Here is a 13,822-nt window from a genome sequence, read left to right on the forward strand (position 1 = left end):
ATGCGCGCCCGGGGGGTGACTGGTGAGTAATCGTATCGGGTCGGGTCTGGTTTAGTGACGGATCTGCTCCGAACTGTTGTCTGAATAGGTTTTGTTTTCACGTATACTAGTGTTGAGCCCGCGCGATTGCGGTGGGTATTATATATCTATCATCAAATTGATAATATAATTTTTTTTATAAATATTTGTTTATAAAAACTTTAGAGATAAGTTTTTTTACTAGTATTTACAGAGTGGACTCAAAACCAGTTAACAAAATAATACAATAATTAGCAAGTTTTATTGGTTTTCTTTAATAGAACTATAAAAGATTATATTTGTGAAATGTCAGATAAAAGTTAACGTCATCATTTGCAAGGAAAAAAATTTATGGTTATAAATACTGTTTTTTAAGAAAAATGGTAGAACAAATAATTTTACTTCAACTTGAGCAGTGAATAAACGAACAAAATTGCTTAAATAATATCTTGAAGGTTTTGCTTTTAAGTTAAAAGTAGTAGATACCCTCCTAACGATATGTATTTCAGAATTTATTATGTGAGTTATCATAATTATTAGTTTACCCGAAATATAACAATAAAGTTTTTTTATCATTATACTGACTACTTTTAAACTTTCATAATTAAGAGCGAATAGTTCTATATTTTTTGCAAATTATGTTGACAACTCATAACATCCATTTACATTTACATTGTTAGATGGGAAAACTAGAATATGGGTAGCGTAGCGTGGAACATGAAGGGTAAAAGTTGATTGTTAAGCAGGAGAAGTGAACGCTAGTGCAACGACATCAATGTTGTCCCCAAAAAAAGGTATTGCTTTTGATACCCTAATTAATTATAAACCAATAAAATGTAAGTCGGTAACATTAACTAACTAAATCAATTTAATCATATTCACGATGTTTCTTCACGGAGATCTAGAAGAGGAGATATACATGCACCAACCAGAAGGTTTCTTAGAAGAAAAGAAGAATAACCTGGTGTGCAGACTCAAGAAAAGCTTGTATGGCCTGAAACAAGCCCCAAGGCGGTGGTACAAGAAGTTTGACGGCTTCATGCACAAGGAAGGTTTCCAGAAGTGCAATGTCAACCACTGTTGCTACTTCAAAAGATATCAGTCCACTTATATCATCCTACTGCTGTATGTTGATGATATGTTGGTTACAGGTGCAGATATGGAGGATATCAGGAGTTTGAAGCAGCAGCTGTCAAAGGAGTTTGACATGAAGGACTTGGGTCTAGCAAAGAAGATCATTGGAATGCAAATCACGAGTGATAAGAAGAGAGATCTCTTGTAGTTATCTCAGGCGGAGTACATCAACCGTGTTTTGCAGATATTCAACATGGGCGACGCCAAGCTAGTGAGCACACCCTTGGCCAGCCATTTTCGTCTATCGAAGGATCAGTCTCCTCAGTCAGAAGAAGAGAAGAGCACACCCTTGGCCAGCCATTTTCGTCTATCGAAGGATCAGTCTCCTCAGTCAGAAGAAGAGAAAGAAAGTATGGCTAAGGTTCCTTACGCCTCAGCTATCGGAAGTTTGATGTACGCAATGGTCTATACGAGACCAGACATTGGCCATGCAGTGGGAGTGGTCAGCTGGTTTATGACAGTCTTGTCTTTTCATAATTTTAAAATTTAAAAAAATATTAAAAATAAAATATATTCAATATATAATTATATATATAAAAAATAGAACATAGGTGCGTCTAATAATCGCGTCAAAATCGCGCTACCCGCACGCGGGTTTAGAAGCCTATACTTTGATCCATTATTCAAAGCCCACTAAGCATCCAATGCTTTTAAACCTCTAAAACAATGCTCAAAATTCCAATGTGGGACTATCTTGTTTTTTACAAACAAATACTAACACAAAGTACGTAATTAAGCGAGGCCAATGTAGCATGAATTACTATACAATACTCAGTGGTTGCTTGGGCAAAAGAATCTATGCACTAACTTCACAGGTTAAATACGGTAGTGGTATTATTATGGAAAATATTCTTTAGTCCAATTGATCAGTGACATCCTAATCAAAAATTTGCTTATTGTGAATTATGAGGAGGTTGGGTATCGATCATTGGTCCAGAATGGTGAAAGACGCGCCAAGATATATAGTCTCTGACGAGGTCCTTTAATTTACATAATTGTACTTAAAATTTAACGAAAAAACACAACTATAGCCCCTGATTTTATATATCTCGATCAACATCTTTAGACTTTTTGAAGCCAGATTCTAATTAACAACAATCTCCAATTCATGACCACACGCGTTGAAGAATTGACTAAGGAATCCCTGGGAAAATATACATTAACTAGTAGGTCAAAGAATCACATAAAACTTTAAACAGGAAAGGGACATAGATCGATGCAGTCAAATTTTCTCAGCTTAACACAGCGGGGATCTATGCGGAACGCCTTTCCTTCTGCTCATGTTTGCGACCACCTTCTCATCGGAAGCACCGCTCGCCGATCTTGCGCAAAAGTAGAGCCCGCTCCCCTTCTCGCGTGTGAACACGGTGCGTGGCATGCTGAAATTCTCTGAATCCGATGAGCCCGAGGGCTCGTCGCCTTCAACAACGGTCGAATGAGTTGTCTCAACAGCATCATCATCTCCACTGCAGTATACATCATTAGGGATGAAGAAATCTGGGCCTAGCTGTAGAGACTCGCATGTCCTCAGGTACGGCGAGATATCCTCATCGTGCCTCAGCAAATAATCGACCTGTTGTTAAAAGGAACAAAGTTTCTCTCACTCGGACAATTCATTAACCTAGAGTGTCTTTGACCGATACAATCTTTTGAACTTTCCATGAAACTAAGGATGTCTTTTGAAATTTTCACAAAACTTTGCCTTTTTTTTTTTTTTTGATTTCTAACTAAAATTTGTCTCCTGATACTAATTAAACAATTTAATTAAAGAGTTGCAGGTCCATTTGGCACATGATTTAGTTGGAGCACAATTGCACTAACATGATCATCATGTAGTCAACTACAATTCCAACCATTACCTGTAGAATTATCTTAGTTTCCCTGAGTGAAAATATGAAAAAAAAAACTTACAAATTGTAATCATCTTTGGCGTTTGGTTTACACAAAAAACATAGTAATACGTAGGAAATACTAATTGAAGAAAACACCTCATTCAAATTTTCATGCTGATTACCTTGCAACCCAGAGAGCAATAAATATAGGGCTCTTGGAGGCTCCTATCGCAAGAGGTGCACGTGTTGTTCCCCTTGAATTGCCTGCTCTGAGGACGTTTCTTAAGGAACACAACCTTTGAACTGTTAATCGTATACGGCTGCAAGAAATTAACAGATAATTAAATTCTTAACTAGAAAGATTAATAATTAATTTCCACAATCAGTAGAGCATATCTTTCATGACTAGGAACTAACTTATAACCTGGACGTTAGAGCAGTCGATGAGCTTGTCGAGGTCTTCTAACCTCACGACGTCGCGGTACACGTAGCGCCTGACCTGCCTGTGGTGTCGGTGCGAGGCTACGCAGTGAGGGCAGATGCTGACGCAGCAGTCCAAGCAGCATATGTTCTTCTCGTTCTTCTTCGCGTTCCCGTGGAAGGAGCAGCCGATGAAGAATTCCTGGGAGCCCAGAGCCTCCAACCATGCAGGCTTCATAGTTCCCTGAAGCCCCAGAAGAAGGGAGGAAAAGACTGATCAAACGCTTGTATATTACTTGTTTTCGATAAGGGTACGTAGGTAAGAAAATAGGAATTAGGGTCGCTTATATAAACTACTTTTTTACTCTTCCTGTTGAATCCCTTAGGGCCCGTTTGGATGCAAAAATTAGAGGGGGAAAGCCTGCAGAAGTTCTGATTTTTTCAGAACTTTTGCAGGCTTTCCTCTTCTAATTTTTGCAAACAAACGGGCCTAATGAAAGTTTTAGATAGCTGGGGTTTTTGTGAAATTTATCAGGAGTATATGAAGTCCTTGGGAAGCGAGACTACATTTTGTCAAGGGAAAGGCTTGTTGAATAAAGAAAGGGAGGAGAACGTGGGAGCTGGTTTTTAGTGTTCCCCCCCTTTAGCCAGTGAGGAGCTCAAGCCTCCTCCTCCTTGGCCTGAGAGCTCCATTAGCCTAAACTAAGGCAAGTGATTGGGGGTTAATCGAGGAGCTTTTGTGCCTTGGGCTTTGACATGGCTAACATGTAGGGGGTGCAAGTTTTGTTTGCATTTTTCTTATAATTGGGCAGGTTTTGGGACTTGAAAATTTTGTAGCTTCTTGTGTCTGCACCACAAGTTTTCATTGATTGTTCTAATTAACAAGCTAACCAAAGAACTAAATATCTGATTAGACCCATGAGCTTTCTTTGAAGGCCTCTGTGAATCTATAATATGAGCTAGGTATGTCAGTATGTGTTAACCGTTGTTAAGAAATTCAAGTAATTGTTATCTATGAATTAATGTGTACGTGGTTTAGATTTTTGTTGTATATAGTTTACTTGTTTCTCAAATTATCCAATAAATATATCAGTGAGAGTAAGGAACCTTCCTTTCATTTTCATTTGTTTGAAAGTTTAAAAGTAGAAGAACTTATATATATATATACATATATATACACACACACACAACCTTTTACTCCACAGACTTTCATCGAAAACATCAAATTAGGAAATAATAAACCCTTTAAACTTGGTGAAAAAAATGAATAATCTTAATGAGGAACTAACTAAAAGGTTGAAAGATATGTCAAAAGGTAAATCTCTTGCCATTAATGTTCTATCCAACGTTGAGTCTCAATTAGATGACATATCTGATTATAAGTCAGATTATGAAATTGGAAAACCTCTAAGAATTCAGAGTATTAAAAAACATCCATACTCTTCGAATAACACAATAAATTACTATAGAAGACCCACTTCTGCTGATATGCAATTTAAAAAATTTAATAGTCACAAACAAGTTTCGATGGTAATATTCTCTTGTTGAGTGGAATATTGACGGTTATACCGAATATCAAATAATACACCTTTTACAAAAAATGCTTATCTATGTCAATGCTTGTGAACGACAAGGTAATCCTGAAAAGGATATCGCCAGTGGTCTGTGTTCATCCTTGTCTGGCCAATTGTAAGGTTGGTGTGGTCATTATCTCACCGAAGTAGAAATTAGATATAACATTTAAACAGTCATAAACGGAATCAACTTGGAGAACCGATTCTTGATAAGATAGGACAATTTCTTAGTGATGCAGTTTATACCTTGCTCATTGCAATTTATCATCGATCATTTTGTAAGTCTAGTTAATAGCCTCTAATATAAAGTCAGAGAATAACTCATAAATTTTAGGGGTTTAAGAAAGAATCACAAAATCTGAATTTTCTATCATGTCATCAACAATCAACATGGAATAGAAATATAGAGCCAACATCTTCTGTCCTTCAACTCGTTATCTAATCTCAAACCTCGATTAATGTTAAATAAATTATGTTACCTCTTAATAATTAATACACTAAATGACGGTCATATCCTTTTGGTCAAACTGTCTTAATTTCAATCCTAATTCCTACAGCATCCGCGGAAAATGCCACCGCATTTAAATTAATTATTCTTCTGGTTTATGTTTTTTTTTGGACACCATATATTCACTTCGAGCTTCGCTTTCCTCGTTCTTGTTCATGCACGTGTGCCCTCCTTTCCTTTAACCAAATCATGCACATGTGTGCAAAGTGAGACAAAGGAGCACGTGATGCCCGGCTGCACGTGAGACGCCTCTGACACGAGCTGAAATTTGCAGGCTTCTCACGTGCATGCAAATGTCATATCATCTCGTCCTATGGGTTTAGGAATGGAGCTTTGCTACATGGACCCAAAATATGAGACCAATAAGGGGGACAAGTGAGGTGTCCCCCTACTATTGGATAATGAGTTGGTCATCATTAATGATAACCAACTCATTATCCAATAGAAGAAGGACACACCACTTGTCCCCTCTATTGGTCCCATATTTTTTGTCCTTGAGGAATTTTTCTTAGGGATGTATATTCCTCTACCACGTGGATGACGGTGGGTCGACGTGGTCATTCTATCCACCGTTTATATCGCTGCTAGCAGATCTAAGGCTGAGATCGACTAAGCAAATTATAGTGTAATTTAAATAAAATTAATTTCTGAAATTATATAGAAAATCCTGGTTAGATGGAGATATTAAAGCTAAATAAAATAAAATAGACTGATGAACTAATAATATATCTATTTAAAATGAATATAAATTGCTAATATCAGATTCGATGTTTTGGCATTGCTTATATAATTAAAGTTCTTAGTTAATTAAGTATCTTAATTTTATGTTTGATAATGAATTAAGAGATCAGCTGCTGGCAGTAATAATATTATTGTTTGGTCTTGTATTTTTTTCCCCCTTCCAAATCTGTTTTCCACTGAATTACTCTTTCTATTTATCTCTCATAAATAAAAAAAGCTTTGTAGCCTTTCTTTATTGCTAGCTGCATGCACATTTATTTCTTTCCTGAACATTTTTGATGAGTCTATTTCAAATATTTGGAAATTAAATCCATAAGTTTTTTAAGTTTTATAACTATCAAATATCTTATCTATATATATAAAAAGGATTATAAAAAGATACCTTAATTTGGGTTTCTACAAAGATTATATGAAACGAAAAATAGCACCGGCCACCCACTTATCTTTGCACCGCGCGCATTGAACTGTATCGATCGTTGTTATTATAAATATAGTTCAAAGAAAGACAATTTAAGACCCCAAATTATTTCTTAATTAATTAATTAGTAGTATATATAAATGAACTGTGTACTTTAATAAGGTTTGCTAATTACTTCGAGCTTCCAAAATCCACATGACCCAGCAGTAGTCCCTTTTTTTAATGTACGTTTAATGAACTCACGTGATCGAGTAGACGGGCACTGGTAGCTTGTTCTCCTTTTTATAATCGCTAGTGGTGAACACGTGCAAAAGACGACATACTATTTTTTTTGTTACAGTAATCTCGGTTTTAATGCTATAGTAATAGGCTTTTAAAACACATAAATTTGTGAAAGATAGAACACAGAGGAAGGCCGGACCATCTTTAATTAAGGAGCCAGCCCAAAGGCCCTAATGAGAAACTTGACCCTCTCTTTTTAGAGTATTTTCTTTATTTGCTAAAGGCCGAGTCAAAACTAGCCAGCATTTCTTAGTTTATGTTTAACTCTTTAACCAGACCAGAATTGGTCCACCCCCTCCCCTTCCCAGGACCAATCTTGGCTTGGTTAAAAAAAAAGAAGAAGAAGAAGCCAAACTAAGGCTGGACCAATTCTAAGCTATATATAATCTGTGGAGTGAGGATCCCGGCACTGTTTAATTTTGAACTATAAATCTAGGTGAAGGAAAGAATATTAAGTACAAGGGCCACAATTTAAATATATACCCTCCATATATGTCCCTCAATATCACCACAAAGCAGATTCATATAGCTAAAATGCTAACTTGAAGAACCTCGCATCACTTTTTGTTCTCGATATTAAGTACAAGGCTGTTTGTTTGGCTAAAAAAAGAAGGAAATCAAAGAATAGGAAACATATTTCTTAAAAAAATTGTTTTATGGTTGTTTGGTTGGCTAAAAAAAGGAAATCATATAATAGGAGATGGGATGAGATGAGTTGTCACCATATTATTGGATGATGTTGGTGATTTTTAAAGATGAGATGAGATGAGTCGGATGATGTGACTCATTTCTTGTGTTTGATTTTTTTTAAGAGATGATATGAGATGAGTTGATAGATGAAAATAATAATTTATTGGATAAAGTGGATAAGTTGTTAGATGAAAAATAATATTTTATTGGATGTTGTGGTGAGTTTTAGAGATGAAAATGGAGGAAATTGATGTTTTTGAGATTTCCATAACCCAATTTCCTATTCTTGGTTTTCAGTAAACCAACCAAACAGCCACTAAGGTTATAAACTTTGAAAACTGCCTTAAGTTGGAAGTACTGGGAGCCCAAAATGCTAATAAAATAGTTCAGAGGGTATAAGTGACTGCGTGCACTCTCATAATGCAAGCTATGTACGTACATGCGGTTAACTCTTACCAAAAATGATAAATAAGTAGTATCATTGCACATTAATCTAATATGTACGTACATAACAACTATACACAAGCAAAGAATTAATACCAAGAATCCCACACTATAAAAACTAGGAAGAAACCCCTCCACGCACCCCACATACATGAGTAACATATCATGGCCTCAACACCGAGAAACCTTTCATCAACCCCCTCGTCCCCCGCCGATGAATCCCGATGGGTGGTCCAAATCCGAGCTCTGGTCGAAGAGGAGGTCAGGGAAGAGGATATGAAGACTCCTGTGTCGATATTCTGCGTGCCTCGGCCGATGGTGAGCTTCCGCCCCCACGCTTACGTCCCTCAGCTGTTCGCGTTCGGTCCGTACCACCATTGGCACCCGCAGCTGTACGACATGGAGCGGTACAAGCTCGCCACCGCCCGCAGGACGCAGGAGAGGCTCCGCGGTGGAGGAGGGTTGGGGTTCGAGGACGTTGTGGAGTTGTTTGAGAAGCGGGAGTTCAAATTACGCTGCCACTATCACAAGTACGTACGTATGACTACCTACTTTATTTATTTGCACTTACAGTTTCATGGTTTTGTTAGTTGAGATATCACATCTTAATCACCGGTATAAACTTGTGCTACTTCTATTTAATTATTTGTATTCTATGCATAGCAAACTTAGATTATTTGAGTAATACCGTTAAGTACAACTGATCCAGGTGTACATTCCTTCAATTTTAGGGTGCGTTTTGTTACTTCTGCTCTATATATCTTGCATCAAAAAGATCAATATTCACTAATACTCACTCATGCAATGATAATTTGTAATACACATGAGTGAATAATATAAAATGAGGGTGGTCCATCTAGCCACAGGCGCGCGTGGGGCTCACGCAGGACACATGTCGTGCATGCGTCACCGGTATATTTCAACAACAAGTACACCGATCATTACATTGATAAACAAAATATCTATCATAATCATATCTTATGCATGTCGTGCATGGTCAATATAGTGATAAACAAAATATCTATCATAATCATATCTTATGCATTGATTTTTGCGTCCGGGGTAGTTACACGGGCTCTTATTTCATGTTCGCAATGGCTATTATATATGAATAGATGGATGCAACCGGTATATTTCAAACAACAAGTACACCGATCATTACATTGATGAATAGATGTAATACATGCACCAATTATTAAACAAAGTTCAAAATATCTTTATTTATTTTTTCTTCTTGAGATCATGATTGCCTTGAGATTCATAAGTACGTGTCACAACTTTGTCCTTTATATTCTCTCTGTTGCATGAAGTTGGAATCTGTGTTTCTTTTGATGAGGCTGCTAGCAATATTGTTCTGGTGGTTGCCTTAATTTGTCTTTAGATTCTCATCGTTTTATCTTGTGCGCGCAGATGTTAAAATGGTCTCCTTTTGCCAATTTTGAGAAATAAATTATTTTGGTGGAGTTATCAGTGGTTAACGTCCTTTGCTTTATCCCGAAGCAATCCCAAAAAGAATTATTTCCCAAAATCTCAACTAAAAGGGAAAAAAAAGAGAAAAAAAACCAAAAAAAAAAAAACTAAAAAAGAGAGTGGAAGATTCAAAAAATAAATGAGCTATGCTGAGGCTTTGTAGCACAATCCCTGCTTTTGCTTATCATCTACTCCTCTATATTTATAGGAGAGTCCAAAGATTCACTATTCATACTACAGTGAATTACTGTAGTTTTTACTATATCAATGTCACTGTAGCACAAAGAAGATTAATGCTGTAGCGTTTTAAAAATACTGTAGATTTGGCTGTGTGAATTCTATTCTTTCATTTAGAGTCTGTTTGGCTATTTCCAAAAAAAAAAAGGGAAATGGAAATATCACATTTCAAATGCTTTCATGACATTTCAAAACATTTCACAGTTTTTTTTTTTGTTTCGCAAAGAAAATTCTCCTTTTCAATGCCAAGTCACACAAAAAACAAAAAAAACCTCTATAGTAAAAGTGTTGGACATTTCCATTTCTTTTGTTTGTTTAAGAATAATAAAAATGAAAAGAGAGAAAACCAATTTAAATAATATGTTTATTCTTCATAACCTCATAAACAGTGTTTTTACTAATTAATAATTCTCAGATGGGACATTTCCAAGTGTTTTCAGCCAATTTTGTTGTGAAAACACATTTTTTGAAAATGTGAGGTGGCATCCTACGTGACACTTCATTTCTTGAAAATTAAAAACGAAACAAACACTTGAAATGGAAACCTCTTGAAAACAAAAACACATGTGGCACACGGGACATTTCTTGAAAGTTGAGGTGGCAACACATTTCCTATATTTTTTTTTGAACAAACAAACAAACCCTTAGTTCTTTCAAATATGTATGATATTTTTCGTTAATAAATAAAATCGACGCTTGTTTTTTTTTTGTTTAAACAGGTACCTCGATCTCAGCGCAAAAACCCTAGCATGGATGATGGCCATCGACACGTCCTTCCTGCTCAACTTCCTCCAAAACAACTACTCCGACAGCGCCAAACCCGAGTTCCTCCGAGACGCCACCCCGGCCAGAACCCTATCCAAGATGATAGCAAAAGAGAAAACGAAGCTCGGCCATAACATGCTCCGCAGGGACATCCTAATGCTCGAGAACCAAATCCCCTTCTTCCTCCTCAAGAAGCTCAACCGCCTCCTCCACCCGTCGAAACAATCCGCAAGGGTTCAGCTCTCAAAACTGCTCGCGGGGTTCGTTAGGGACACGTCCCCCTTCAAAACACCCACCACGCAAAATGGCAGCGACGATGCGGGTCACGCGCATCTGCTCGACCTCTTATACAGATCCATCGTCCCCGAGTACAAACAACTGATCCGGCGCCATCAGCTCAAGATAGCGTGAGTGCTTCCCGTGGCACCAATCGGTCCTCTGGTGCCGCGTGGCTCGATAGGACCCTAGGTCTAGTAACGGGACGTCGCGTTGGTCGTGCGTCGACGACTTCACGTCGGGGGATATCGTCACGTCTTCCTGGTCCGATCTCACGCGACACGTCTCGCCGCTGGGGTTCTCAGCGCACGCCGACGCCGGAAGTCTTCGCTGTACGCGTGAACAGGCATCAGACGATCTGCTCTCGCCCGTCGAATGGCTCTGTCTCCCTCACTTGCGTGGTCTGTCGTAGATCAGGATGCTCTCGAGCTTCGCCGTATGTCAGCTGATGAGATTAGATCGTCCGGTAGCAAGCGACGTCATTCAGCTCTCCAGGGCCAGTTGAAGACGAGCTTGGACGCGGCCTCGGGCTTTACGCGGATACGAACTTCCGAAAGCCCGCTTCCACGCGTCCACGGCATGTGGCCCGTGGGGGGGCTGTAAGCGCATTCGGACGACCATACTTCACGGGCACCGGTTGCGTCTTCCTTGAAAGCTTGTTGGGGCGCCGTCGCTCTTAAATCTCCGATTTGTCCTCCGGCGGGACGATGGATCTGAATATAGACCTTGCTCTGATGCAGTTTAATAGCGCCCCCGTTTGACCAACACATCTTATCGTCGCTGCCCATTTGATTGCCACGTTGAGGGTAGTGAAGAGTGTTTTGAAAGCCGTGGACGATATATGTCCCTTATTATCGAGACGCGCGGCGAGCATTTTGAAGAGCTGAGACGCCTTCGGTATCTGCTTCGCAACAGAAGAGGCGTGGTTAGTTAGGCGGTGTGATTGCTTACTGTTGCACAAGAGAGGATTTGCGTTCTCTCTGCCATAAGGCTAGGATGTCCTCGCTTGAGAACATGTTAATGCCGTAGCTTCGTTTACTCTTTTGCTATCATTTTTTGGATTCCGCCCCGCGCCGAGACTGGGCTTCTGAATGATCGTTCTCCGCGGATGGTCGGTCCATCTCGGAGGAACTTCGCGCTGTTCTGGCTGTCGTTTAGTAGTTGTTTTGGAGGAAGTTTGAGCAGCGAAGGAGTAAAGCGGCGTGGGCCCAATCCGCTCGGTCGAAATGGCCATGACATCGCGGATAGATAGCTTTGGCGCTAAGATATCATTAGCGTAAGGGGCACGCTCAACATTTTACCTGTTTAAACAAACAACAAAACCAATGGCGTCTCGCATTTAATTCTTATTAAACGAAAAATGATCATACATATTTGAAGAACATAAGGGTTGCTTTGGTTTGCTTCAAAAAAAAATATTAGGAAATGTGTTGCCACCTCAACTTTGCAAGAAATGTCCCTGTGTGCCACATGTGTTTTTGCTTTTCAAGAGTTGGTTTCCATGTTCAAGTGTTTCGTTCGTTTTAATTTTCAAGAACATGTAAGTTGTCACGTGCGATGCCACCTCACATTTTCAAACAAAGCTTGTGTTTTCACAAAACAAAATTGGCCTGAGAACTGGAAGTGGTCCCATCTGAGAATTATTAATTTTAGCTAAAAACAACTGTTTACTGAGGTTTATGCAAGACATAGAACATATTATTTAAATTGGTTTTCTCTCTTTTTCATTTTTATTATTCTCTTAAACAAACAAAAGACAATGGAAATGTCCAACACTTTTTACTATAGAGTTTTTTTGCTTTCTTTGTGTGACTTGGCATTGCAAGCAAGGGAGAATCTTCTTCGCGAAACAAAAAAAAAAACTGGCTGAAATGTATTGAAATGTCATGAAAGCATTGAAATGTGATAGTTTCCTATTTCCGCTTTTTTTTTTGGAAATTAGCCAACACAGTCTACTCCTAAATGAAAGAATAGAATTCACACAGCCAAATCTACTGGAGTTATTTTCTTATAAAGCGCTACAGCATTATCTTCTTTGTGCTACAGCAGTGACATTGATATAGTAAAACATTACAGTAATTCACGTGTAGTATGAATAGTGATCTTTCGGACTCTACCTATAAATATAGAGGAAGGCTAGATGATAAGCAAAATGCCCAGGGATTCGCTACAAATGCCTCCAGCACTAGCTCATTTGATTTTTTGAATCTTCCACTTCTCTTTTTCTAGTTTTTTTTGTTGGTTTTTTTCTGCTTTTTTTTCCCTTGTTTCAGTTGATGATTCTTGGGAAAGATAATTCCTTTTTGGCGATTGCTTCGGCGATAAAGCAAAGCGACGTTAACGAGCTGTAACTCACCAAATTGTCTTATTTTCTCACAAGATTGGCAAAAGGATGACCATGTTCTAAATCATTGCGCGCACCAAGATAAAACGATGAGACATCTAATAGACAATTAAGGCCAACACCAGAAACATAATTGCTAGCAGCCTAAATTCAAAAGAAACACAGATTCCAACTTCATGCAACAGAGGAATATAAAGACAAAGTTGTGACACGTACTATGAAATCTCAAGGCCAAGTCTTTGATCTCAGAAGAAAAATAAATTAAAGATATTATTGAACTTTTGTTTAATAATTTGGTGCATGTATTACATCTATTATCAATGTACATGATCGGTGTACTTGTGTTGAGTATACCGGTTGCAATCCATCTATTTCATATATAATTAGCCATTGCGAACATGAAATAAGAGCCCGTGTAACTACCCCGGACGCAAAAACTCAATGCAATAAGATATGAATTATGTAGGAGATAGCTTTTGTTTATCACTATATACATGCACGACATGCATAAGATATGATTATGATAGATATTTTGTTTATCAATGTAATGATCGGATGTACTTGTTGTTGAATATACCGGTTGGACGCTCATTGCACGACATGTGTTCGGCTGCGTGAGCCCCCGCCGCGCCTCGGCACCTGATCTCTCTTGTGGCTACGCTCTTCTCT

The 13,822-nt window shown here is 38.4% G+C and overlaps 1 protein-coding gene across 1 annotated transcript; it reads right to left on the reverse strand.

Moving 5' to 3' along the window:
• On the reverse strand, positions 2,299-3,642 carry LOC109829594. The gene is made up of 3 exons (XM_020396661.1): positions 3,409-3,642; positions 3,167-3,304; positions 2,299-2,725 (listed from the first exon to the last, which is right to left on the reverse strand). Exons 1-3 carry the CDS (start codon positions 3,640-3,642, stop codon positions 2,390-2,392), a joined length of 708 nt encoding a protein of 235 aa, XP_020252250.1. The 3' UTR covers positions 2,299-2,389.

The sequence above is a fragment of the Asparagus officinalis genome, chromosome 1, assembly GCF_001876935.1.
Source record: "Asparagus officinalis chromosome 1, Aspof.V1, whole genome shotgun sequence".
NCBI lineage: Eukaryota > Viridiplantae > Streptophyta > Magnoliopsida > Asparagales > Asparagaceae > Asparagus > Asparagus officinalis.

What these genes read in the sequence shown, in the direction of transcription:
- LOC109829594 (XM_020396661.1), bottom strand. Translation starts at nt 3,642, where the DNA reads ATGAAGCCTGCATGGTTGGAGGCTCTGGGCTCCCAGGAATTCTTCATC. An exon ending in TCGACTGCTCTAACGTCCAG is followed by an intron (nt 3,305 to 3,408) that starts GTTATAAGTTAG and finishes AATTTCTTGCAG; the next exon opens with CCGTATACGATTAACAGTTC. An exon ending in ATTGCTCTCTGGGTTGCAAG is followed by an intron (nt 2,726 to 3,166) that starts GTAATCAGCATG and finishes TTTTAACAACAG; the next exon opens with GTCGATTATTTGCTGAGGCA.